At 39.9% G+C, this 27,027-nt stretch overlaps 1 protein-coding gene across 2 annotated transcripts; it reads left to right on the forward strand.

Moving 5' to 3' along the window:
- Positions 1 to 1,311: 1,311 nt before the first annotated feature.
- Positions 1,312 to 26,338, forward strand: zgc:153012 (uncharacterized protein LOC777626 homolog). Of its 2 annotated transcripts, XM_049462929.1 has the most exons (4): positions 1,312 to 3,616; positions 5,037 to 5,197; positions 24,057 to 24,108; positions 25,344 to 26,338. In XM_049462929.1, exons 1-4 carry the CDS (start codon positions 2,861 to 2,863, stop codon positions 25,482 to 25,484), a joined length of 1,110 nt encoding a protein of 369 aa, XP_049318886.1. In that variant the 5' UTR covers positions 1,312 to 2,860; the 3' UTR covers positions 25,485 to 26,338. The 2 variants fall into 2 exon arrangements, with proteins under 2 accessions (XP_049318886.1, XP_022533241.2); XM_022677520.2 differs by lacking the exons at positions 1,312 to 3,616; positions 5,037 to 5,197 and adding an exon at positions 18,069 to 22,783.
- The last annotated feature ends 689 nt before the right edge of the window (positions 26,339 to 27,027 follow it).

Below are 27,027 nucleotides of genomic sequence, written 5' to 3' on the forward strand. Positions count from 1 at the left end.
GAACACCATTCTTGCAAAATGTGTATTTATTAAACGTGTTTGTATAAAAAATAAAGACAAAGTAGTGCACAATAAAATCACTTACATGTGATGTCAAAGTACAGCATCCATCATCAGAAATAAAAAAAAAAACATGTCAGGTCATGAGGTCAAAACCATGACCTTAATCCTATTGAGATGCTGTGGGTGATTTGAAACAGGCTGGGACACATTTTGGAGTATTTGTAATTTATCAGGCTTTAGAGTTCCATTGGGAACACTTATCAGATAAATTCGCTAGGTGGCGACAGAGCTCAACCAATTCTCACATTAATTGGTTCCAGTGACAGTTTATCAGTCAATCTGGATTCAGAGTTCGAGACAGTGGGCTAGAAACATCAGGTCAAATCCTGGATCTTAATTCTGCAGAGATGCTCTTGTGTGAAACAGGCTGTATAAGAAACCATTAAAATATCACGCAGCTGAAAGAATTCTGTATGGAAGAGTGGGAAACAGTGAATGTCAGTCACAGCCTGGTAAATTGTTACAGAAATCCTCTAATTGAGGTTAATTTAGCCAAAGAGATACAACTTGCAAACTCTTTCTTCAGAAGAAAGTTACATTTTACAGCTTATGTTTAAAAGAAGTAAACTAAAAGATTAAGATTCTATAATACTATATTTTAGTATTATATTAAACAGTACTCTATAATGCTGGTCTAGTTCCCTGTTATAATATTGGGGTAGTGTATTGGCCTGTAGTAAAGCACTGTTTAGTTGTGTGTAATATTGGTGTAGTGTCCTGTAGTAAAGTACTGTATAGTTGTTTATAACATTAGTGTAGTGTAGTGTTCTGTAGTAAAGTACTGTATAGTTTATATTAGTGTAGTGTAGTGTTCTGTAGTAAAGTACTGTATAGTTGTTTATAATATTAGTGTAGAGTAGTGTCATGTAGTAAAGTACTGTATAGTTGTTTATAATATTGGTGTAGTGTAGTGTCCTGTAGTAAAGTACTGTATAGTTGTTTATAATATTGGTGTAGTGTAGTGTCCTGTAGTAAAGTACTGTATAGTTGTTTATGATATTAGTTTAGTATAGTGTCATGTAGTAAAGTACTGTATAGTTGTGTGTAATATTGGTGTAATGTATTGTCCTGTAGTAAATCTCAGATGAATCCTGCAGTGTTCATTTGTAGACCTGTTGTGTTCCAGAAGGGCATGTTCTGGCACCCTCGTGCATGCCTTGTTTCTAAGTAGCATGTAGCCTATTTCTGTGCGCGTGCGTGCAGGACGCCCTGCTCGTGTTTTTTTTTTTAGAGGGATGGGGGCGGAACTTCCGGGCTTTAGTAAAAAGTTGTCAACAGAGTGAGCAGAGGGAGGATCTGCAGCATGGTGGCTCGAGCGGGGATGACAGAAGTTTCTGATGAGATTCTCTGAGCGCGAGCTGGAGCTGCGGAGAGAACTGCGCGAGCACTGGAGAGAGCGCGAGGCAGAACCGGGACCCGGGCGTGTTTAGCTCGTGCTGTTAACGGCGAGCGCGCGCTGCTCTCAACTTTTTCGGATTGTCCTGCAGAGAGAGGCTCGAGCTCTGGGCGGACAGTTCTTCAGGTGCGCGCAGGTATGTCAGCGCCTCTCGCGCGCGGAGTGTACGGAGCTGTTCCCCGCTGTTCCATGGACCTTATTAATATTTACCTTAATAGCGTTATTAATATTAATAACGGTGGTATTTGGTAAACGCCCAGGCGCGGCTGCTGATTGGTCGCAGCGGTCGTATGTAGCTCGAGCTACGTCTCTCTGCACGTACTCTGCGAACCACGTGACGCCTTTGGCTCATTTCAATTTTAATACCCCCCTCGTGCCCCTTCCCTCACCACCCCCCACTACCCACCACCTTCCTTTAGAGGTCTTTAATGTGCTGCCCTGCTCGAGCAGATTCCAGTAGAGTTTAAGAGAGAGAGAGAGAGAGGGAGGAGAGAGTAAAAAAAGAGAAAAAGAAGAAAAAAGAGAGAAAAAGTAAAAGTGAGAGCAAATGTGTGTGAGAGAGAAAATGAGGGAGAGTAAATACAGAAGGGGAGAATAAAGAGAAACAGAAGGAAAGAGAGGAAAGCTAAGAAGAGAAAAGTGAGAAAGTAGGAAAGAAAAGTAGAAAAAAGAGAGATAAAAAGTAAAGCGGATTTGAGAGAACTGTACTTTAATCTTAGACTCACTCAGTCTGGTTTGAGCTGTGTTTACTGTGTGTTTGCTGTCTAGTTTAATGTATATTATGTGTCACCGTAATTTAGTGTAGTTTGGTGAGTGTTTAGTATATCGGTGTAGTTAGTTTGTCAGTGTAATGTGTGTATGTGTTGTGTTAGTGTAGTGTCCTTAAATGTGCATTCCTTATGGAAAGCAGGTTTAGCAGGCCACGCCCCCTCATCACTCCATAGGCTACGCCCCCTGTCACTGGTATATCTCCTTTACTGCTAGAGCTGGTGTGAGTTTGTGAACCTGTGTGTATGTCTGTATGTGTGTGTGAGGAAGTGGAGGTGAATATGAACAGTCCTGACCAGCAGTGGCACTATAAATAAACCCTCTCTCTCAGTGAGGGCAGCTGCTGTGTCCAGATATTGCTCAACCTCCAAGCTCAGCCTTGCAGTGTGTGTGTGTGTGTGTGTGTGTGTGTAGGTGGGGTGAGGTGTTACCTGTGCTGTGTCAGATTGGCAAGACGTTAAGCAGATGCTCGGGGGGTCACTCTGCAGAACTTGGTGTTTATAATGGAGTGTCCACTTTCTTGGTTCTGCCTGTGTGTGTGTGAGAGCAGGATGTAAGTTCGAAGTGCAGTGGTGACCTAAACACCCTCACACACTCTCACTCACACTCTCACTCAAACACACTCTGGTCAGGATGAGCGGAGGAAAGAAGCGGAGTGGTTTCCAAATCACCTCCGTCACCTCAGACTACAACCAGGCGATGGGGGAAAGCCCCGCCCCCAAAGTACCTGTCAGCCCTGAGACTTCTGCCTCCCCATCACAGAGCAATGGGTCACACAGAGACTCTGGCCCAAGGCAAGGCTCTGGAGATCAGGCCACACCTACCACAAGTGCTCTCAATGGCCCCTCCTTCACCTTAAGCCCTAGTTTGCAGACCCACCAAAGCTCGAGCCAGCCCACCACTCCCGTCACCATGCGGAAGCAGAGCTCGCTGGAGCAGGGCGGAGCCGGGGCCTCCAGGTTCCGAGTGGTACGATTGGGCCAGGGCCTGGGCGAGCCTTACAAGCGTGGTCGATGGACCTGCATAGACGTCATGGAGCGGGAGGTGGAGGAACGTGGGCTCCGACGGGTGATTGACAGCATGAGGCACGCCCACTCGCTGGAGTCACTGGAGACTGTGGGGCTGGGCGGGGCTGAGGGTGCTGTGGGTGGAGCTGTGCTGAAGCCACTAGGCGTGCGAGGACTGAGAGTAGGCAACATGGTGCACTCCCAGGGGACCACCCATCAGCTTGCTGGGTACAGAATGGATATGGCGCACAGTGGACCACCATCACCCACGCACGCCTACCCTGACACGAACTTCCTCTCACCACCGCCACTCACCCCCGACACACCCCGCTCCCGCAGAATACCCCCGCCACTGCGCCTCGACATGGACGGGTCTGGGAAGGTAAGGTTAACAAACACAATGGTTACAACTTATGAGTTATTCCCCTACAGTTAGCATAGTGCTAAAAGATAAACACTAAACATTCATCACTTGTAGGCTAATGTAATCAAATGCAACAGTCTGTCACCCCTAGTAGTGATATGAGGGACACTAACATCCTGAGGCCATATGTGGCAGGGCATTTCTCTGGCATTTTTCAGCAGGATAATGCTCGCCCACACACAGCAAATGTTTCCCAGGAATGTCTCCACAAGATTGCAACATTTCCTTGGCCTGCCTGGTCACCAGATTTATCGCCAATCATGCATAAAATGAGCCTCATTCAATTGTACAGTTTTACCCAATATACCTATCCTAGGTAATGCTACACTGTTATCTTTTGTCGTTTTGTTTACTTAACAATCACTTCAATGGTAATGACTGAGCTTCACACAATGAGATTACAGTCTAAACACCCAGTAGTTCTGGTGCCAGTCCGCTGCACTAACACCCACCCTCCAACACACACACACACTGCCTGAAGTGTGAAGTTTTGAGACGCAGGATCTAAAAAAAAAAAGATCTGTTATTATAATTGGAGAATAGGGGTGGGGCTTAGAGCTTTGAACATTTTAATGAAGAAACATTTAATAAAAAAAAAAAGTTAACTGAATTGAAAAACTTTTCTTTTTAATTGGATCCATTAAAAACTGGTTTCAGAAAAAAAAACGTTAATATATTAAACACAGTTTCAGTGTAACTAAAGCTACGTTCACATTACCAGGCTGATTTTTTGCTCAATTTGGCTCAGATCTTTTTTTTTTTCATGGCTGTTTTTTTAAATCAGATTTGAGTCACTTTCACATGTGGTCCTAAATCGGATTCATATCCGATCCGTGGACTTGAAATATGAATGTGAACGGTCAAATTGGAATTCATATGTATTTTTGCGATTACGCAGCACTATGTGCTTCTCTCTTGTATCCACACATCTCTTGGTGCAGCTGTTCAGCTATAGCTGTAAAAACAGCAAAAGCACCTTTTCACCTCCTCAACCTGAGCATGTACTTCAGACCGGTTTTCTCTCCACTCCAGCAAAAGGTGCTCCACATATGAGCTACTAACACATCCATTTCACCTTTATAAAGCTATGTATCGTCTCTCAAATATGACGTTTTTTTTGCTGTTTGTGAAGAAGGCTACGTTTATACACTTATCTATTTGCCCATGTAAGGCGTTTCAGGAACAGATTCATTCACATTACACACAGATGACACAGCTCACTTACATTTGTGAATGTGAATCGTCATGATCTGAGCAAAATATCGATTTGATTTGAGCAATGTGGCTTGTAATGTGAACGTAGCCAAAGTAAACCAGTAGTGTCTATCTTATCATCCTCAGATTACTGATGTGTGTTTGTGTATCCCCCACCCTCCAGTTTAGAGCGACCCGTTCCCAGCCAGCTTCTCCCGGCCCCCACGCTCCTCGAGATGGACCGTTCCACCCGACGCTCACTCCCATCCAAACCCCCTCTGCGCTGGCCCTGGCACAGTCCATGTTTGGAGTGGGTGGGGCCTTTGAATTGGTCAGCGATGAGAGGTCAGTCTCACTTTTTTTCTGATAATATATACATGGGTGTGTTTGTATACATGTGTGTGTGTGTGTATGTCTTTATATAACTCATAATCTCATGTTCTGTAATTCACTGTATCCTTGAGTGTTTGGAGAGCATCCTGTTCTCATTCAGGCAGGTGCCACAGTACAGTGTGTCATGTGACCTGAACACCTGCATTCTTGACCGTGTTAGGTTTACAAAGCAGCCTGTCTGCACAAGTTTTTCACTCTTACTTTTGTATGTACAACAGGAATGATAATGACCATGTCTGGCATTAAGCATGGTGTCAAAATGTCTTTTCATATCTGCTATAGAGAGTCCTATTCTATTGGCAATACCTATCTACACAGACTAAGCGGTGTGTGTGTATTTGCTCATTGGGTTGCAGCAATAGGTGCAACTTAAAGTAGCTGAATACTGATGAATTCGTTAGAAAGGGTATCAACAAATATTTGCACATATAGGAGCAGTTTCAGGAGGAGTTTCAGTTTAGTTCTCCAGCACCGGGGCTGGAGTGGCATTAGCATTAGCTGCTAGCCACTCTTTCGCCATTCAGAGGTGAGTATAATCGGCCTTCAGTCTGCTGCTAACCCAGGCTAGCACTGCTGGAGCAGCATTAACATTGGCCGCTAACTGCGTTCGCTCTTTCGTCGTTTAGAGGGAAGTGTATCGGACTGTCCCTGTTTACCGTGTCAGAACAAGCTACGTGGGACAAACTGCTAGCTATATCGCCCTGGCTTACCAGGGCACTCAGGGTTCCTTTGTGTAGTGCTGTCGCTGTCTGCTAATGCTAATGGTCCAGCCTTAGTGCTGCAAAATTTATGGAATCTAAGCTTACTGAAAATAAACTGAAGCGCTTTACTGACCTCTAAACAGTTTTCAGGAAATAAATCTGTGTAGATTAACATCCAGTTCTTCAAAACTTAATAATATTTTATGGCCATTCCAGAATCTTTCGGGACTTCTTCTCAAACCAGACTTTGGCGAATTTGACATATGCCTAAGCTCATTGTCCTGTTGGAAAGTTTGGTAACGCCCAAGCTTCTGTTTTCTTACAGAAGGCATGATGTTTTCATGTAGGATTTCCTGATACTTGATTGAATCTTTCTTACCCTGCACATGCTGCAGATTTTCAGTGCCAGAGAAAGCAAAGCAGCTCCAGAGTATTACTGAGCCACTGCATTGCTTCACTGTAGGCAGGGTGTTATTTTCTTTTTCCTTTTTAAGGGCTTTTAAGCAGATTGGGTCAGTGAAGGTGTATACATTTTTAAGTTCAAGCATGGACTTCTTTAGCATGTAGTATGCTCCTTACTGTGAAACTGAATCCTCAATACCTGCAGTAATCAGCAGTGATTGCTTTAAAAATTTGAAGGCATTCATAGCTTCCTTTCTCTGCCATATCCTGTTAATGTTCTTAGTGTTCCTTTAACTTTTAACACATGAACTGTAATTCTGGCTGCACCTACCTTTTTTTTTTTTTAACCATTTTCCTTTTTGAACATCTTTTTGGCCATATTTCTATCAGATTAACAGATTCTAACAAATCTAAGAGATCCCATTCATGGGTCTCTTCTCTAAAGCTATTTATATGGGCAGAGGGAGCTTATTTAATAGTAGAATAAATGCAAATAAAATCTTTATAATGGTCCAATGACTTGTGTATTGTTTTTGTTTTAGATTTATTCTAATTAGGGCTGCAACTAATGATTATTTTGGTAGTCGACTAATCTGATGATAATTTTTTCGATTATTCGATTAGTCAACAATTATTTCTGCCATATATATATATATATATATATATATATATATATTAGGGGTGTCAACGTTAAAGCGTTAACGCACGCTGTTAACCACTGAACGGTCCGCTTATACGGTGTCCAGCAGTAACACTCCGGTTCAGACGTCCAGCTCAGACCCGGCTCTCTCTCTCTCTCTCTCTCTCTCTTACTCATACACACACACACATTCCAAATATTCAAATTAAGTTCAAATTCAGAAATCCTCACAACCAATTTTTCAGTCCAATTTATCATGCATTCTTTATTCCAGCACCCTGCGTTGATTATCTCCCCTCAAACATACAAGTATATACTATTATTTTAATTGACATCACTAATATACATATAATTGCATTTTACATTTCTTACATTCATTCTTTTATGTACGTTTAAATATCCACCATAATAATTTACGTCTGAAGAAAAAAAAATGCGATTAATCGCAGTTAATCACAGAATTTTGTTGTGGTTAATCGGATTAAATTTTAGTTTGTGTTTTCAGATCAGACTAATTTTATAAATATGAAGCTGTGAATATTATCAGTTATAGACTTTAAAACAGGCTGGAGTTTAACCCATAAGCTAAACGAGTGAGGGTAATGTGTGTGTGTGAGAGAGTGAGAGAGAGAGAAAGAGAGAGAGAGAGAGATTTCTGTCTGTACTGTTACCCCCGCAGGCAGTTTCTCTGAAACCACACCCAGTTGTGTGTGAATGTGCAGGTATTTGTGTTTGTAAATGGTGCAGGTGGACTTGTGCAGACATTGCCCAGTCTCTCTCTCTCTCTCTCTCTCTCACACACACACACACACACACACAGGCAGGTATATAGACAGGCAGATATACAAATAAATGAATACATAGACAGAAAGATACACAGACGTGCAGATACATGAAAAGACAGACATATAGACAGAAACAAAGACAGACAAAGAAATGAATAGACAGAGAAATAAATAGTAAACAAGATCAAATAAATAGACAGGTAGAAAGATATACAGCATAGGTCGGCAATAGGCGGCCCGCGGGCCAGATGTGGCCCGCAAGCAAGAAACATCTGGCCCGTGAGGTTGAACTATAATGAAAAAAAAAATCGGACTGTCCGTCTCAAAAATGCTCTTTATTTAGAAACTTAATTTTCCAAAACAGAAAAATGTATTAAAGATTTTTTGATAGAGCCACGGGCTGTTAGATAACTGCTAGCTTCTTTATTCTGTTATTTTTTTTTTATTCGTTTTTTTTATTTTTTATTTAACAAACAGGTATATCATTAATAGCGCCCCCAATGGTCAGTCCACAGATTTCACCCACATCAGCCCACTTGAATGTCTGCTTGTCATTTTAAGAGCCCCCCCCCCCAAGTGCTTGTGCTTGGAAAAAATCTGGCCCGCGGCCAACCTTAATTGCCGACCCCTGATATACAGTGTACACAAACTGACAGACGGACATACAACCCCTGGCAAAAAGTATGGAATCACCAGTCTTGGATGAGCACTCCTTCAGACATTTCATTCTGTAAAACAAACTCTGATCAAAAACATGATACAATAATAAGGTCATTCCAAAGTGCAACTTGTTGGCTTTCAGGAACACTCAAAGAAATGAAGAAAAAACATTGTGGAAGTCAGTGAATGTTACTTTTATTGACCAACCACAGGGAAAAAAATATGGAATCACTCAATTCTGAGGAAAAAAGTATGGAATCATGAAAAACAGATAAACAAAAGATGATTCAAAATACATCACTAGTATTTAGTTGCACCACCTTTGGCTTTTATAACGGCTTTCAGTCTCTGAGGCATGGACTTGATGAGTGACAAACAGTATTCTGCATCAATTTGGTGCCAACTCTCTTTGATAGCAGTTGCCAGATCAGCTTTGCAGGTCGGAGCCTTCTTGTGGACCATTTTTTTCAATTTCCACCACAGGTTTTCAATTGGGTTGAGATCTGGACTATTTGCAGGCCATGACATCGACTGAATGTGTCTTTCTCCAAGGAATGCCTTCACTGTTTTTGCCCTATGGCACGATGCATTGTCATCTTGGAAAATTATTTCATTATCTCCAAACATCTGTTCAATTGAAGGGATGAGAAAACTGTCCAAAATGTCAATGTAAACATGTGCATTGATAGAAGAATTAACCACAGTCATCTCCCCAGTGCCTTTGCCTGACATGCAGCCCCATATCATCAAGGACTGTGGAAATTTGGTTGTTTTCTTCAGGCAGGCCTCTTCATAAATCTCACTGGAACGGCACCAAACAAAAGTTCCAGCATCATCACCTTGTCCAATGCAGATTCTTGACTCATCACTGAAGATAACTTTCATCCAGTCATCCACAGTCCATGATTGCCTCTCCTTAGCCCACTGCAGTCTTGTTCTTTTATGTTTAGGTGTCAATGATGGTTTTCTTTTAGCTTTCCTGTATTGAAATCCCATTTCCTTTAGGCGATTTCTTACGGTTCGGTCTCATACATTGGCTCCAGCTTCTTCCCATTTATGCTTCATCTGTTTAGTTGTACTTTTTCGGTTTTCAAGACAAATGGCCTTAAGTTGCTTGTCTTGACGCTTTGATGTCTTTCTCGGTCTACCAGTACGCTTGGCTTTAACAACCATTCCATGCTGTTTGTATTTGGTCCATATCTTGGATACAGCTGACTGTGAACAGCCCACATCTTTAGCAACCATGCGTGAAGAGTTACCTTCTTCAAGAAGTTTCACAATCCTCTCTTTTGTTTCAAGAGACATTTCTCTTGTTGGAGCCATGGTTCTTGCCACTCTAATTCGTCCAGCAGCCCTCCAAGGTGTCATGACTGCAGGTGTTTTTAACTGCAGACTAACGAGCAGATCTAATCTGAGGCAGGTGTCCATTTAGGGAAAGGAAATTGACTGGGTGTGTCCTTATTTTCTACCTTCAATTTGAGTGATTCCATACTTTTTTCCTCAGAATTGAGTGATTCCATATTTTTTTCCCTGTGGTTGGTCAATAAAAGTAACATTCACTGACTTCCACAATGTTTTTTCTTCATTTCTTTGAGTGTTCCTGAAAGCCAACAAGTTGCACTTTGGAATGACCTTATTATTGTATCATGTTTTTGATCAGAGTTTGTTTTACAGAATGAAATGTCTGAAGGAGTGCTCATCCAAGACTGGTGATTCCATACTTTTTGCCAGGGGTTGTATAGACAGAAATACAGACAAAGTATATAGTAAGAAAGATAAAATATATAGAAAGGGACATCAAATTAATAGATGGGTAGATAGATAAACAATGTAGACAAACTGACAGACAGACATATAGACAGAAACACATAATAGACAGACAAAATAAATAGTAAGATAAAAGAAATAGAAAAACAGAAAAGAAATAGACGGGTTAATAGATATACAGGGTAGACAAACTGATATACAGACAGATATATGTAGTTATTCAGTTTCGTTTTTTTTTTTGTATTTATTTACACAATTAACTAAACGTTATTAAAGGTACAATTTAAATGAATGTTGTGTACAAATGTTGGTCAAATTAATTAAGATTTTACGTTGGACCTTCACTAGTTATGCTTGTCTAACCATGCAAAGTAACAGAGCAACCACCCTCAAAACCACCATAGCATAGCATACCACATTTTGTTAACCAAGCTGTGTGTCAACCAGACCGTGTGTGTGTGTCTGGCATGTTCTCTTTTTCCACTTCTTCCTCTTTCTCTCACACTCACTTTTACTCTCTCTCTCTCCCTCTTATTCTCTCTCTCTTTCTCCTTTTCTGCCTTCGGTGTTTAGAGTGTCTAGTTCTAGTACCAGAACAGGAGTGTGGTGAGCTGCACTTCACACTTCACTGAATATTGTCACATACTCCAACCAAATACCTACACACACACACACACACACACACGTCACAGAGTCATTTATAGTCTCTATAGGTGCTGCACTGATATAGCAGTGGTTTCTCAATACTGACACAAAATCAATACCTCAGGCAGCTTCCTAGTAACTAGTTACAAAATGACTTTTAATATTTGCTTTTTAATATGAATACAATTATAGAATGACAGTGCAAAATGATATTGCAATATGACATAACTTTACATTAGGGGTGTGCCATATCGTATCTTGCACAATAATATTAACAACATTTTTGAATATCGTGAACAATATTATACCTGAAATATCGTGCCATATCACCCACCTCTCATAATCACATCAGGGAACTTTTTTGCTGTTTTTAGCAAAGGAACAATTCACACTGTTCTCATTTCCCATTAATAATCTACTATTTTCCTTTAATCCTGGATATATGGAGATATTTGGAGTGTATTATTAGTATTATGACATTCTGGATCATTGATTTCTGTTACAAATCTGATAAAATTCTTGTATTTTTTAATATCTCAGTTAGGGGGTGTGCCATATCATATCATTTGCAATAATAACATTTAATTTTAATTTTGTTGCAGTAGTGTGTTCTTTTTTTTTTATTCAGTGGTTTGTCATATCGCCAAGAGTATCATTATCGCGGAAATACTATGGAATATTGTGATATTATTGTATGGCCATATCGCCCACCCCTACTACACATTTGGAAATGTGGGTCTAAATTAAATCTAAAGGACTGAGTTTAGTTTTTTCATAATAGGACAGAACTGAAATGTTAATTAACAGTAATGGAACACGCTTACACAGTGCCTTTATTTATGGGAGGCAGTCAGATACACAGAATACATAGAATATATATATATATATATTTGCTGTTTTTTATTCCTACAGTAATCCTGCAGTATTTATGAGATGCATCATGCTGCTGGTTAATTTAGAAATAGTTTATTCCATTTGTTTGTGTGTTTAGTGTAAAAACTGCTACTTTTGTTCTTCTTCTTTGCCAGTAACCCAGTAGTTCTCTTTACCACACACACAGACACGCACGCACACACAACCTGGAGTATCAGCCTGAGTGAACATCTGTGTGGGTGTATGTGTATATGTGTGCCTGTATCTGTATTATATCCTTTATCTCCTGTTTATCTCCTGAAACAGTAGATGATGAGTGTGACCGGTGGGTTATGGGAAGAGACATCACTCTGTGTGTGTGTGTGTGTGTGTGTGTGTGTGTGTGTGTGTGTGTGTGTGTGTGTGTTGTAAGCTGTGTGAGTCAGTGCCTGCTATGGGGTCTTTTCTGATAGACAGGAGGGGAAGGAAAGAGTGTGAGTGTTTGTTAGTGAGGAGTTAATGACCCCTGGCTGACCGCTGGGCGGGGTCAGCAGCCCACATAAAGAAGGTCAGTAATTTGCAGCAAGAGTGTGTCACTCCCGACTCACCCGAGACCTGATCTCTGACTGATATTAGAAGGAAGTGCTTAACATTTGCATTCTCAACGACTGTACACACACACACACACACACACACACACACACACAGTGACCGGATTGAAAATGATCATCTTGTAAACGAAAAAATGCACTTAATTGTATTTTAAACATACATGTAAATATACTAGCAAATTAATTTTGCAAATTTAATTAAATTAGTTCCAACGCTGTGTATCTACTTCTTGTGTCAAAACATTGCAACATGACATGTTTGATTTAATTGTCTTAGGTGACAATGCTTGTCTTGTGATATGACTACTGCACATGCACACATCGCAATGACTATGCTTAAACAATACATCATGCAGCCCTATATTACAGTACAATGTAGAATACATTATATTGCATAATGCATGACATGCATGGATTTTATCAGAGATGTTAATTTTAGTTCTTCTGTTTTTGTCTGCTCTCTGATGCATACGAAAAGGAATCTGTGACTCATATCATGTATAATCATAGTTTAATCATAATAGTGAGGAATGAAGTTTTACTGCTGCTGTTGTCTTTCACTCCATTTATTGTTGAATTGGACAGATTGTAGCTTGTATTTCACTGAAAGTCAAACAGAATCCTGCTTTTGCCTTAAGTGTATGTGTGAGTGTGTTACATTCGTTGTAAAATGAGCATCACAGAAAGATGTATTGTCAGTTTTGTTTAATTATATACTCAATTTGAGCCAGAGCCACTGAAGAATGTGTAAATCTAACATGCCTCATGAAGAAAGAGGGTAAAGACTTTTAACACCATAATCTAATTAAATTAAACTAGCTGATATGTAAATTTACAAAACTATGGCTTTATTTTCTTACTCTCATACATTTGCAAGGGTAATTTTCAAAAAATAATTACTGCCACGGTACTGTATATCATCCATTAAAAATGCAGTTATTGTGACTGGCCTGAGGGTCTGAAATTATCGTGTTGAGATCAAGATATCAAATACTGTTGTTAAATCCATATCATACCTCCCCTAGTAGTTGTTAATGTTAGTTAATTAAAGTCTATTGAGGTTTTCAGATCTGGACCTTGACTTTCGTATCCAGTCCTGGACTTTTTACCGGCTCCTTTAACTTCCAGTGAAAACAGAATCCAAGACTGGCATCTGGAGTCGCTGTCTTAATATAAATATACAGTTCTAGAAAAAAAACAGGAGACTATTTAATAATTATGTTTTTTTATTTTACCTCTGGATTATATTTAAGAAGAAGATGAATGATCACAAGCCATCATACATAGCTGAACTGCTTGAATTTTTGTACCAGGCATCGCATAAAGTTATCCAAAAGCAGTGTGTAAGACTAGTAGAGGAGAACATGCCAAGATGCATGAAAACTGTGATTAAAAACCAGGGTTGTTCCACCAAATATTGATTTCTGACCTCTTAAAACTTTATGAATATGAACTGGTATTCTTTGCATTACTTGAGGTTTGAAAGCTCTGCATCTTTTTTTTTTGTTATTTTAACCAGAAATGTTGTCCGTAGTTTATAGAATAAAACAACAATGTTTGCTTTTACTCAAAAATATACCTATAAATAGCAAAATCAGAGAAACTTGGTCTCTTAACTATTTCCAAAGCTATTTGTAATGCCTATTTTTAGACAATTTCGAATACACTTAAAGGTCTCATTCTGTCGTATTTTTTATTTATTTTAAAAAGTCTAGTTGTGGTCTCTAATATGAATTAATAATTGTAAATATTGCTGAAAAAATCTTACATAAAACCCCAAAATATGCTTTGGGTGGTCCAACAGACTAAGGCGCTTCCACTATGATCGGGAGATCACTGGTTTGACTCCAGGTCATGCAGCTTTCCATCAGCTGCTGGAACCCCGAGAGAGCACAATTGGTCTTGTTCTCTCTGGGTGGGTAGATGGTGCTCTTTCTCCTCATCACTCCAAAGGGTGATGTCGAACAGCGTAAAGCATCTATGAGCTGAAGTATCAGAACAGAGTCACTTTGCGTTCCTCGGAGTGCGCTGTGATGCAACTCGGTAATGCTGCATCAGCAGCAGTTGGAAAAGAGGGGGTGCCTGGCTTCACGTGTATCGGAGGAGGCATGTGCTAGTCTTTACCCTCCTTGTGTTGTGGCATCACTAGGAGATATATAGCTCCCCTATAAAAGCCCAGCAAATTATAGGGAATCCGACACACTCTGTTTGTTGAATTTGGCTTATGGTATATCTCTTAAGTTTTAATTTGTTCAAAGATTGGATAAATTATGGAGAGTTTTAGTGTATTATAACTAGGCATAACTCATCACAGCCATAATGTTATTTACAAAACAATCAACCTTGAGCGTTCTATTGCTTTTATAGAACTTTTTTTTTTTACAAAATGAATAAAGAAAATATAGAAAAATAAATAAATTCATACTGAAAATGCTTTAATACTGATTCTGCCATCTGCCAAAATGTAGTTTCACAACAAGCAACCTAATAATTCCCCTGCCTGCATCAGTAAAGAAAGCTACAAAACAGCATAAGTTTTATAGCTTTGTTAAGATACTTATAGCTTTTTTACAGTCCAACACAGCTGCTGATACTGTGAAAGTCACCTTTTGTGGTGTGAATACTGCAGATACTGCTCCTAAATTGACCTGAAAGTCATTTTGTAACCGCCAGTCCGTGAAGCATTTTGTCGCCCACCTTGTTCTTTGAATTGTAATTTGTGGGTTTGGAGCCTGTTCCAATGTGATCCTTTGCTTTGTTGCCACTGTAGTCCCAACTAACAGTTTCTGATTTGCCTGTGGAGTCACACCACTCTTCTTCAGTCTGACCATGTCAACTGCAGGTCAAATGTTATGTCAAAGGCATCCATTTATTTCATTTTAGCGTTTGTGTGTGTTTGTCGTTACTTGGCAACGCGTCCACAGAGTAATACAGTTTTGGTGTGAGAATCCTGTGCTGTTAACACAAATATCAGCACGGATACAGCGCTTCTCATCCAATCAGATTGTGAAGTTGAAAGTAACTGTGGTATAATGTACATTTTTCAGTGTTCTATAGTGGTGACTATGTGTTTATTTTTTCATTAATTTATAAATTACTATTTTTATGATGCAACCTGGTGATGTCAACGGCAGATTTTCAGAAGTGGTCAATAATAGCTATTCTGTTCTGTTCTAATATTTTCTGTTCTATTCTATTGTTGCTCTGTTCTATTCTATTCTATTGTTCTATTTTGTTTTATTCTATTCTGTTTTTTTTGTTATATTGCATTTTGTTGTTCTGTTCTCTTGCTCTATTCTGTTTTCGTACTCTATTGTTTTATTCTATTCTATTATATTGCTCTATTGTGTTCTATTATATTGTTCTGTTATTTTCTATTCTTTTCTATTGTTGGTCTTTTCTGTTTATCCCCTTCTGTTCTATTTTATTGTTGGCCTATTCTATTCTATTCTATTCTATTGTTCTGTTCTCCTTTATTCTATTCTATTGTTCTGTTCTCTTATATTCTATTTAATTGTTCTGTTCTGCTCTATTCTGTTATATTCTATTCTACACTGTTGTGTTCTATTCTATTCTATTGTTCTGTTCTCTTATATTCTATTCTATACTGTTATATTCTATTTATTGTTATATTCTCTTCTATTGTTCTGTTCTGTTAAATTGTATTCTGTTCTGTTGTATTGTATTGTTTTTTTCTATTCTATATTATTGATCTGAGCACTAGTAAAAAGAAAATTGTAGTAAATTGACCTCAGACCTCAGCAGCAGCCTAGCAACGCCATAGGCAACAATCTGCACCATCATAAAACTACCTCACTTCCACATTGCTGTCACAGCAACCACAAAAGCCAACATGTTCAGGGTTTAAATCCAAACCACTCTGTGATGATTTATGTTGAAGGTGGGAGGAGCTACAGGCAGCGTGGGCGGATACCTGTAGGTGGACTGTTTAAAATGTAAATGTATTTATGAGCATGAAGCTGTGTGGGTAGGCTAGCAGCTGGGGTTGGTTGACCACAGGGATTTCTATTGGCTGTGTCAGTGCTGAATAGTGTATATGTATTATATGCATTATAGGTAAATGGGTAGCTGGAACATACTTACTAATGAAAACAATAAATGTTCAACAAATGTTGAATTCAGTCTCTATACTTCTCAGTGTGTTTCTCTCCCTCTCTCTCTCTCTCTCTCTCTCTCTCTCTCTCTTTCTCTCCCTCTCTCTCTGGTGAATAGAGGTTCTATTCATGAGGAAAGTGGGCAGAGGCAGGAGTGGAAGATTAGAGCCAGTGGCAGAGAGGAGCTGTGTGTGTTTCTGTTTGTGTGTTTGTGTGTTTGAAATTGTGTGTGTGTTTGAGGGTCAGTCATGGTCAAAGTATGGAAAAAAGTTTGTCTTTTAGCCACTGGTGTTTTTGTGGTACTTGTGTGTGTGTGTGTGTGTGTGTTTTTGTGAAAAAGAGAGAGAGAGAGAAAGATTGGAAGGAAACACAGAGTGAGCGATGTTTAGCAGAGGGGTGGTGTATAACAATTATTGTATATATTGTAAACATGTAACAGCACATTAAAGTGTTAGACTTCCTGCCAAATAACAGTAGAGGAAGTACACCTTCCTTTCTGAGGTGCTGTACTGCCCTTGAAATAATATATATATATATATATATATATATATTATTACATTTTTGTTTACTCAAACGCCCACAGATTGCAAGACCTGCTGGTAGTTAGAAGGGTCCCCTATTTTTTGCCACCTTACTGCCAGGTTTTTGACCCCATCTTTCCGCTTAATATACCCTATAATAAATGTTCAAATAAAGCTCTGGGGAAAAAAAATAAGAGACCACTCAAAAATGATGACTTTCTTTGATTTTACCAAATTGAAAACTTCTGGAATATAATCAAGAGGAAGGATGGATGATCACAAGCCAACAAACCAAGCTGAACTGCTTGAATTTTTGCACCAGGGATAGCATAAAATTATCCAAAAGCAATGTGTAAGACTGGTGGAGGAGAACATGCCAAGATGCATAAAAACTTTGATTAAGAACCAGGGTTATTCCACAAAATATGTATTTCTAAATTCTGAACTCATAACAATGTATGAATATGAACTGGTTTTATTGCATTATTTGATGTCTGAAAGCTCTGCATCTTTTTTGTTATTTGAGCCATTTCTTATTTTCTGCAAAAAAATGCTCTAAATGACAGTATTTTTATTTGGAATTTGAAATAAATGTTGTCTGTAGTTTATAGAATAAAACAACAATGGTCATTTCACTCAAACATATACCTATAAATAGCAAAATCAGAGAAACTGATTCAGAAACTAAAGTGGTCTCTTAATTTTTTCCAGAGCTGTATATCATCACTGTCCAATGTCAATCATGTATCAGCAACTTTACAGGAGAGAGGAAAAACCTACTTAATTTTCAGTGAATGTCAATGTAAAAAGAGTTTGTTTTGGGTAACTTTGGAATTTCTATTGGTCAATTCATCAATAAATGTTGAAACAGTGTAAGGGACAGTTTGTGTCTTCAAATGATGTAGTTACCTAAAATCAACAAAAATATTTTTGTTTTGACTGGAGAGCATTGATTTATACCAGCAACATATAGCAACACTTAACATAATATTGGTGCCTGAAAATGTCTGTAATAATGTGTATGTTTAAATCGATTTGCTTAAAAAAAGCAAAAGCTTTACAAATATACAGGTCCAAGCCTCTTATGAGATTATTATTATTATTATACAGTGGCAATGAAAAACTCCCTCATATTAAGAGGAATAAACCTAGGAAGAACCCCGACTCAGTGAGAGGAACCCATCCTCTTCTGGTCGACCAGGATAGCACAACCAAATATCAGAACAAAAACAACCATACAAAGAGACAATGTGGAGCTATAGCTAATTAAATTGTGAGTGTGAGTAGGTGATGAGCACATGATCAGTGTTAATGTTAAAGAGATAATGGAGAGGTATAGCTCATGCAAACATATTGCAGTGTTCTGTTGTGTGTGTGTGTAGTATTGTGAGTGTGGATGTGTAAACGTGTTATAAGGTTGTGTAGAAAGAAATGAGAGGTCAGTAAAGGTCTGTTTTATTTGGCTCTTTAGTTCCTTACACTGATATTTTATCCTCATGTCAATATTCAGTAGAACCATGGGTGGTGTGTGTGTGTGTGCTTGTGTGTGTGAGTCTGATAACATTGTTGATTGAGGTTTTCCGTGCTGACCTGGTCAGTGCTCGCAGAGAAAGAGAGACGCAGAGATTTATAAACACTTCCCTCTCAGGGCTCTGAGAGAATTATGGGCTGTCAGTCTTGTTTGTATACCTGTTGTGTGTATTACAGGCTGTAGTATGTAGGTGGAACTCGAGTAATAGTATGTGAAGTGTGTGTATGTGAAGTGTGTAATGTGTGTGTGTGTGTGCGTAAGGTGGGCGGACAGTGGAATGTTAGCAGACTGAGTGGCGTATGCAGGGTGCGTAGGCAGGCTGTCTTGATTGGCCGAGAGAGATAGTGGGTGGGGAATGGAATGAAAGGGTTACAGTGTTAGCCTATCACAGTAGAGGCCTTTAAAATGTGTGTGTGCGCGTGTGTTGTTAATGTTCTCGACAAAAACACACACACTGTATGCTCTCTAGAGACACATCTCTGTACGGCCTCAGTCGGTTAGGAGCCATAGTGACGGGCGTTGCCACGGAGATACGTGAATGACTGTCTGTTTCCACGGTGATGCGTGACTGGGTGTTTCCACGAAAGCACATGGCTGTGTTTTTTATGGAAATCTATGATTGTGCATCACCTTTTGGGCAAATGATTTGCCACAGAGATGCCTGACTGATGCTGTAAAGACATCTAACTGTGTCGCCACAGAGACATCTGATTGTGTGTTTCCCCAAAGAAAGCTGACTGTGCATTTTCAAGGAGACATTTGTCTGAGCGTCGCCATGGAGACATCCAACTGTGCATCACCACAGAGACATCCAGCTGTGCGTCACCACAGAGACATCTGACTGTACATCGCCACGGAGACGTCTGACTTTTCGTCGCCAACGAGACATCTGACTGTACATCGCCACAGAGACATCTGAATGTGCTGTGGATCAAGAAAATATGGTTCTAGTTTAGCTGAGGTTCTGTGGAAACTGTGGTTCTGTGGAGGTTCAGTGGAGACTCCCTGCAGCTTAAAGCTGGAAATTTCCCCCATATTGGACTGCTTCCCACACTGGCACCACACGGCAGATGGATTAGCATTAGCAGCAGAGCTCACTGTGGGATTATAGCAGTCTGAGGAGGATAGAGGTCTCGTGACAAAGATTTAGGGGACGCTGCTGAACCCAGGGAGACTAATTACAAAGGAGGACTACACAAAATTTACACTCTCCAATCCCGCAAAATCAGAATGCACTAATACACACCACAGAGAACAGTGTGTACTGTTTCAGATCTGTCTCTCTTTCTCTGTCTCTTGCTCTAGTTATCTCTACTCTGCTATTTCCTCTTTCTCTCACTTACCCTTGAGTCTTTTTTCTTTTGAAGGCCTTGCTGTTGGTGTCACTTTTGTAATGTGAGAGAACATTTAGAGGATTAAGAAGTCTTGAGTGTTGATTGCAAAAGAACATGAGGGTTTCTTTCTTCGCTCTACTTAGTGTGTGGAGCTCTGTTTAATCCTAGAAACTTCCGACTAAAAATCTACTGAAATTCCGAAAGAGAGGGAGAGAATAGAGAGTTGAGATGTGAAATATTTGTAGCAGTTCTGTAAAGTGAGGTTTCTGTAAAGTGTTATTTCTTGCTGCACTTTCTTGTCTGAGCTAGCCATTTTCAATTGACAGAAATGAAACTTAGGTCCAACTGCTTAATTTGAGGTAGTGGGTAACTCCACTTTCCTCCTTGGGCACATTGAGGTTCAGGTCTCTGGCAGGGTTAGTTCACTATTTTCCAGAAATTAAGGCCAGTTTGTGGTTCTGCATCAAATCTAGGCCATAGCCTATGCATATCCTACATGTATTCTATGTGATGCCATACACAGCAGCCTGATGTGCACATCTCCTTAAATGTAACTATGAATTGTGGCAACACAGACCACTGCAACTGTGATTGGTCCGCTGAGCTTCATGCCCCCCCCTGCACAAGTGTACATTTTCTTAAAGGTGTAGGCCACTTAAACAGGCACTAAATTGTCTGTATGCTAAAGTATAATTCAACCTTAACAGTTCTTTAGCAAGACTACACTCTGAGACCCTTTAAAATTGTGGTGAAGGATGTTCTCAAGACTTGGCTCCTTTCTCACGAGTGGTGATATTTGAGACACCCTTATTCCACCACCTGCAGTCTAAGTACTGCTCTCCACTATCAAAAAGGTGAACCAGAAAGGTTGTACTGCAGTTTATGAGTTTCTTCAGCTGTGTGTATGTATGGGACACTGTATCAGACTGTACCTCAGCTCGTCTCACACCCTTAACCCTCAATAGAAACTTCTGTGGGTTTCAGTCGAGAGTTTCAGTGGGTTGATGCGTGTTGCCGTCTGCACGCGCTCTTCCTGTGGCTCTTAGACAAAAAGGTCAGAAGAAACGAGTGCAGTGACTCAGGATATTGCAGCCGTTTCAACGTCCTGTTGATGTAACATCCTGCCCATTTGGCTTGTGACTCAGTCATTTCCTGCCATGTTTGGCAGTGTGAGAAAGCTGGTGTCCGCGTTCGAGACCCGAAAACAGCCCCGCCATCTTCATCTACCTTCAGGCCACGCCTCCTGCCCAAACACCTCTTCTGTGAACCCTCCACATGGGACTCCAACCATCACAGATTCACCTTCTTTGGTTCAGAAAACTGTCACTTCTCCATCACCTGCACCTGCCAAAGAGCCACTCCTCCACAACACATCAGGCCATACCCCTTCTACTTGGTCCAGACCTCCATCAACTCCTCCTATCCCGCATTCCCTTCTCAGCAGGAGTAGAGAGGGCGATGCAGGGTTTGCGGGTGTTACTCTTAGAGGGAATGGAACTAAACGGAAGGTTCCAAGAGTTAGGCTTCGCGACTCATGGCCTGCTGGAAGGCAGAATGTCTTCTCGTCTGAAGCGACAGAAAACAAAGAACCAAGCTTTAATAGAGGTAGACTGAGGTTGACACGCTTCAGCTCACGACCCTTGAGTGACCCCTCTTTGACCCCTTTTTCAGACTTCACTACCTCCATCACTGGACTTAAATCGACTTCTCCCATTTCAGGGTCCAAGTCCACTTCCACTTTTTTAAAACCTAGCACCAGTTCCATCATAAGATCTAAGTCTACCTCTGCCACAGAGACTACCATTGGTTCCATTACAGGACCCAAATCTACCTCCACCACAAAGCCTACCACCAGCTTCACCACAAGACCCAAGTCTACCTCCACCATACGGCCTACCAGTAGTGCCATAACAGAGCTCAATCCCACCCCCAGCATACAGAATTCCGCCTCCATCACAAGACCACACACAGATATTTCTGACACTTCTGCAGTAAATAGATTCAGCGCATCTGAATTCAGCAGCCTTAAAGCACAGGCTGTGTGTTTCTCCACAGGACCCACTTCAGCGTCCAGAACTTCCCTCACTGGCAGCTCTACTTCTGGGCCTTCATTGGCATCTGCTGTTGGCTGGCCCACTGAACACACTAACTCTGTTGTATATGCTACTAATGGGACTCGGTCCAACTGTGCTGAAGGGTCTAGTTCTAGCTCCATCACAGGGATCCCATGCAGTATCTCAGATATAGGCAATACTGTTAGCTCCAAAACAGGAATTGAGGCTTACTTTTCCACAGGGACTAGTCCTAGCTCTGCAACAGAGACGATTAGTGGGAGTTCTAATGTTGTTACTACTGCTTCTCCAGTGATGGGGACTAATGGTAGCTCTGCTATAGGTATTAGTAGTAGTTCCACTGTAGGTCCTATCCTAGGGACTAATGCTAACTCTCATATAGTCACTGCTACCAGCAGCATGATAGAGATTAATGCTAACTCAGGCATCAAGGCAAGTTCTAGCTCTACCACTGGGACTACTGACAGTAGTTGCACTGAGGTTAACACTGCAAGCACAATGAGAGGGACTAATGCTAGTTTTCCGTCCAATTTTCCAAACCGAGGTCAGGGACTTCCCCGTCCTGGTCCAGGAGATGTTCCTCAGTGCTGCAGCCAAAACAGGCCCAGAGAGACACACCAGTTGTCTGGTTACCCCGAACAGACCCTGCTGTCCAGTGCATGTTGTGCTTCCGTCCTCGCTAGTGGCTCTGTTCTTGTTTCAAGTGCTAATCAAAGCCAGTTTGAGACTCCATCTCGGAAGCCTGGAGCTCCTGTGAGTCCAGAACATCTGCACAGTGCCTCCAGGTTGACTGCTGCCAGTCTAGCATCCAATAGGAAGAGGGGGTGGGAAAAAGGGGTGTGTCGTAAGGGTCTCCGGCACTCTGACTCCACCTTTGCCTCGCTGCTGCTGTTCTTGCGCAGGTAATCCGAGTGCACACATTGGATCATCACAGTTATTGGCATGTTAGCATTAACTGTTATTAGGCTCATTTAATCCTTGCGGAATAGCGGTCAAACTGTTCTGTTCAGTTCTGTTTTAAAAGTTTCACAAACCATTTTTAATGTTCATTTTTGTGGGGATTAATCTCAAGTCTTTATTTTTGTGAGTGTGTTTTTCCATCAAGAATAGACAGCAGTAATGTGAACCATGTGCTGCCTGCCACATTTCAGAACAATAACATCCTTGTCACACAGCGCTGTTCTGCAGTGTGTGTGTCTAGGTGTGTGTGTGTGTGTGTCTGTGTATGAGAGAGATAGAGAGAGAGAAAGAGAGAGAGAGAGATAATGTGTGTGAGGAGAGAGAAGTTTGCTTTTGTCCCATGTTTGACAGAAACAATCAGTTTTTTTCTAAAGCTATTTTTACTCCTGCAGAAACAGGCTGGGCTAACTGCAGTGTTTAAACAAACAAAACTCAACAGTTTTTATACTGGTTAAAGAACATTTTTTACTGTTTTGAGAACAGTTATATTTACTGATGTAAGAACAGATTTGTTTATTGATCTGAGAACATTTTTTTAAAACAGTTAGATTGCTGATCTGATAACAGTTATGTTTTCTAATGTGAAAAAAAAATTGTTTACTGATCTGAGAACAGTTATGTTTACTGATGTGAAAACAGTTTCATTTACTGTTCTAAGAAGTTAAATGTACTGTTCTAAGAACAGTTTCGTTTGCTGTTCTAAGAAAAGTTATGTTTACTAATGTGAGAACAGTTTTGTTTACTGATCTAAAAATATATTAATCGGTTTACAGTAACTTTACAGCTTACTGATCTGAGAACAGTTTTAATTATCTAAGAAACAAGTTATGTTTACACTGATCTGAAAACTGTATTTATTAATCTATGAAACAGGTTTTTTTATTCTTTCTGATCTGAGAACTGGTTTGTAAACTGATCTGAGAACAATGTTTTAGTCTTTAAGCTGCACACAGGGATTAGTAATATCTGTGTTATATGGAATGCTGCTAGCTACATGATAAGATATAACGATGACTGTGCCATTTGGACCGGTTCCAGCTGATGAATGTGTGTTTTTTTATGATTCATTTATTATAAACACACTTAATAACAGTCATTAATTATGTGGTGGTTAAATTTTGTCAGGGGTGTGTTCTGTTACTGTTTAAGAGAAGAAACTGCTCACATAATGTTCTAATGTGTGTGTGTGTGTGTCTGTGTGTGCTCTTTCTGCAGTGGATCCAGTAACAGTATGATTGCCATTGACAACAAGATTGAGCAAGCCATGGTAAGACTGTGTGTCTGTGTGAGAGAGAGAGAGAGAGAGAGAGAGAGAGAGAGAGCACGAGAGAGAGAGAGAGAGAGCACGAGAGAGAGAGAGAGCACGAGAGAGAGAGAGAGCACGAGAGAGAGAGAGAGCACGAGAGAGAGAGCATGAGAGAGAGAGCAAAAGAGAGAGAGAGAAAGAGAGCATATGTGTTTCCTCTCAGCTCTGTGTAGAATGCTGTGCTGTACATTACAGATGGGTGATGCAACTGTACAAGCTAAAAGTAGAACAGTAGTTTTTTTTATGAAGACTGAAACTAAAGTGCTATTTAGTTTAGTTGGATATAGGCCTGTCACTATAAATTACATAATCAACTTATTGTACAAAACATTTGACATATTGAAGATTTGATAATCGTGATATTGTCTGTTGTGTTTATTTGAATGTTTGTTCACACATACAGCTCTGTAAAAAAAAGACCACTTAAAAAATTAAGTTTCTTTGATTTTAACAAATTGAAAACCTCTGGAATATAATCAAGAGGAAGATGGATGATCACAAGCCATCAAACCACGCTAAACTGCTTGAATTTTTGCAACAGGAGTGGCAAAAAATTATCCAAAAGCAGTGTGTAAGACTGGTGGAGGAGAACATGCCAAGATGCATGAAAACTGAGATTAAAAACCACTGTTATTCCACCAAATATTGATTTTCTTAACGAATATTTTCTGCAAATAAATGCTCTATATGACAATGTTTATATTTGTAGTTTGGGAACAGAGAAACTGATTCAGAAACTAATGTGGTCTCCTAATTTTTTCCAGAGCTGTATATAACTGTCAACAGTATTTTAGCCAGTCATGCCATGACCAATGCTTCAGTAACCCAAACTTTGGACTGTAGTAGATGAAGATATAATAAAAAAAACGTTGGTGTCTTTAAAAGGGTATAAATAATATGCAATGATTTTCTATGACAGTTTTTAATACGATAAACAAAAATCCAGAAAAATGATTATTGTGACAGGTCTAGTTGGATATAATACATACCAGGAATATCATATTTATTACCTATACTTACTTATATACAATGTCCCAATCATGTATGTAAATGTTGAGGTGCTGTCTTGTGAATGAGACTTAACATTAGCTAGCATAACCTATCTATACTGTATGCACATGGAACATGTTACATACAGATACTTGCATTTGTAAATTTGTAAAATTGTGTAATACTATGTGTGTGTGTGTGTGTAGGACCTGGTGAAAGCCCACCTGATGCTGGCGGTGAGGGAGGAGGTGGAGATTTTGCGAGAGCAGATAAAGGAGCTGTCTGAGAGGAACGCTCAGTTAGAGCGAGAAAACTACATCCTGCGAGCGCTCAAAGACCCACACTGAGCACAGGGCATCATGGGAAATGGAGCCTTTGATCCTACCAGTTAGAAGAATGGAATAAAATAAGAAAGAACAGTAAAGGACTCTGAGTACAGAGAATTGTGGAGTGATGTTCTCTGGACCGTGCCTTACACACACACACATACACACACACACATATACACACACAGTGCTGTAGAGTTGTTCAACTCACTCTAATGTCACTGTAATGGATTTTTAATGAGAGTTTTTTTTTAAGCCATAATTTTTTTAATGATTAGTGAAGATGAATAATTAACGCTGACAGCAATAATGAGTCTAAACCTTTATTTTGTCCTGTTTTTGATTTTGGTTTATTTATTGTTGTCGTCAATTTTAGCATTTTAAAACCAGTAGAGAATCTCTCTTTAAAACAAACTGTGCGAGAGAGAGAGAGAGAAAGAGAGAGAGACGGAGCTAATGAATGTGTAATTATTTAAACCGTTAGTGCCTAATTACTTCTTTGTTGCCATGTCTTAAGTGTTTGTGTGAGTGTATGTGTGTATGTGTTTGTGTGTTGTTTATCAGAGACAGTGCTGAATTGTTGACTCTTCCACTGTAAATCACAATCACAGCTTTATTGTTGTACTTCTGTTCTCACCATGGTTACAGTCGTGCCTTAGCCGTTACGGCAGTGCCTTTGCCATACTCTACAATGGTACACAGAGAGAGAGAGAGAGTGAGCGAGAGAAAGAGAGAGAGAGGATTACACAGTGGTTATTTTTGTGTATACATGTCAGACCTCTTGCACTTGTTTGTTTGAGTGCAGGCTATGTGAGATATTGACGTGGGTTTGAATGGAAGAAAGTAACTTATCTAATAAATAACCTCAACTACTCTGCCATCTACTTCTGCTTTTATTATTATTATTATTATTATCATTATAACATTCATATTTATTTTTAATACATGTAGATACTACTTACACTGACATGCCAAATATTGCAATGGAAGATAAAGAAAGCTACCATGGCCTGTAGGATGTACATGTAGGGTCTCCTGCATTGAATGTAGATGTGATTTCTTCTAGAGCTGCTTGTCTGTTTGTACAGACAGTTATAGACATTATGGACAATGCCTTCCATGGTGTGTTCCCATACACTTGCACAATCTCAGAAATGAAATGTCTTATTCACCACCAGCCATAGGGCTTCACTCAAACTCTAATCATTTACATTATCTTGTTATGAGCGTGCTGGCCTATGTTCAGTCTCACTCACAAGATAACACCTCACAATTTATACAAGTGCAGTGGTTTCTAATCCTTCCACTGAAGTAACTCTCTGTGATCAATTTACGTACTTCTATCCCATGGCGTTTTGGCATGTCATTGTAGATACAGTACACATGGGACATGTTATAGAAATATTTTACTAAAAACATACATAGATATCAATGTAATACAATTAATTTTTTTCCAAAGACACATATTGTGTATTGCAGGTAGCTACTGGCAGAATATTAATAAAAACAATTAATTAATACATTGGGGGCAGTAAGGGCAGTAAGACCCAAGAAGGACGAACCA

Source organism: Astyanax mexicanus, chromosome 13, assembly GCF_023375975.1.
Source record: "Astyanax mexicanus isolate ESR-SI-001 chromosome 13, AstMex3_surface, whole genome shotgun sequence".
NCBI lineage: Eukaryota > Metazoa > Chordata > Actinopteri > Characiformes > Acestrorhamphidae > Astyanax > Astyanax mexicanus.

Coding starts and splice junctions, on each gene's coding strand:
- zgc:153012 (XM_022677520.2), top strand. CDS start 20,967: ATGTTTGGCAGTGTGAGAAAGCTGGTGTCCGCGTTCGAGACCCGAAAA. Junction 22,784..24,056: donor CTGCTGCTGTTCTTGCGCAG/GTAATCCGAGTG, acceptor CTCTTTCTGCAG/TGGATCCAGTAACAGTATGA. Junction 24,109..25,343: donor ACAAGATTGAGCAAGCCATG/GTAAGACTGTGT, acceptor GTGTGTGTGTAG/GACCTGGTGAAAGCCCACCT.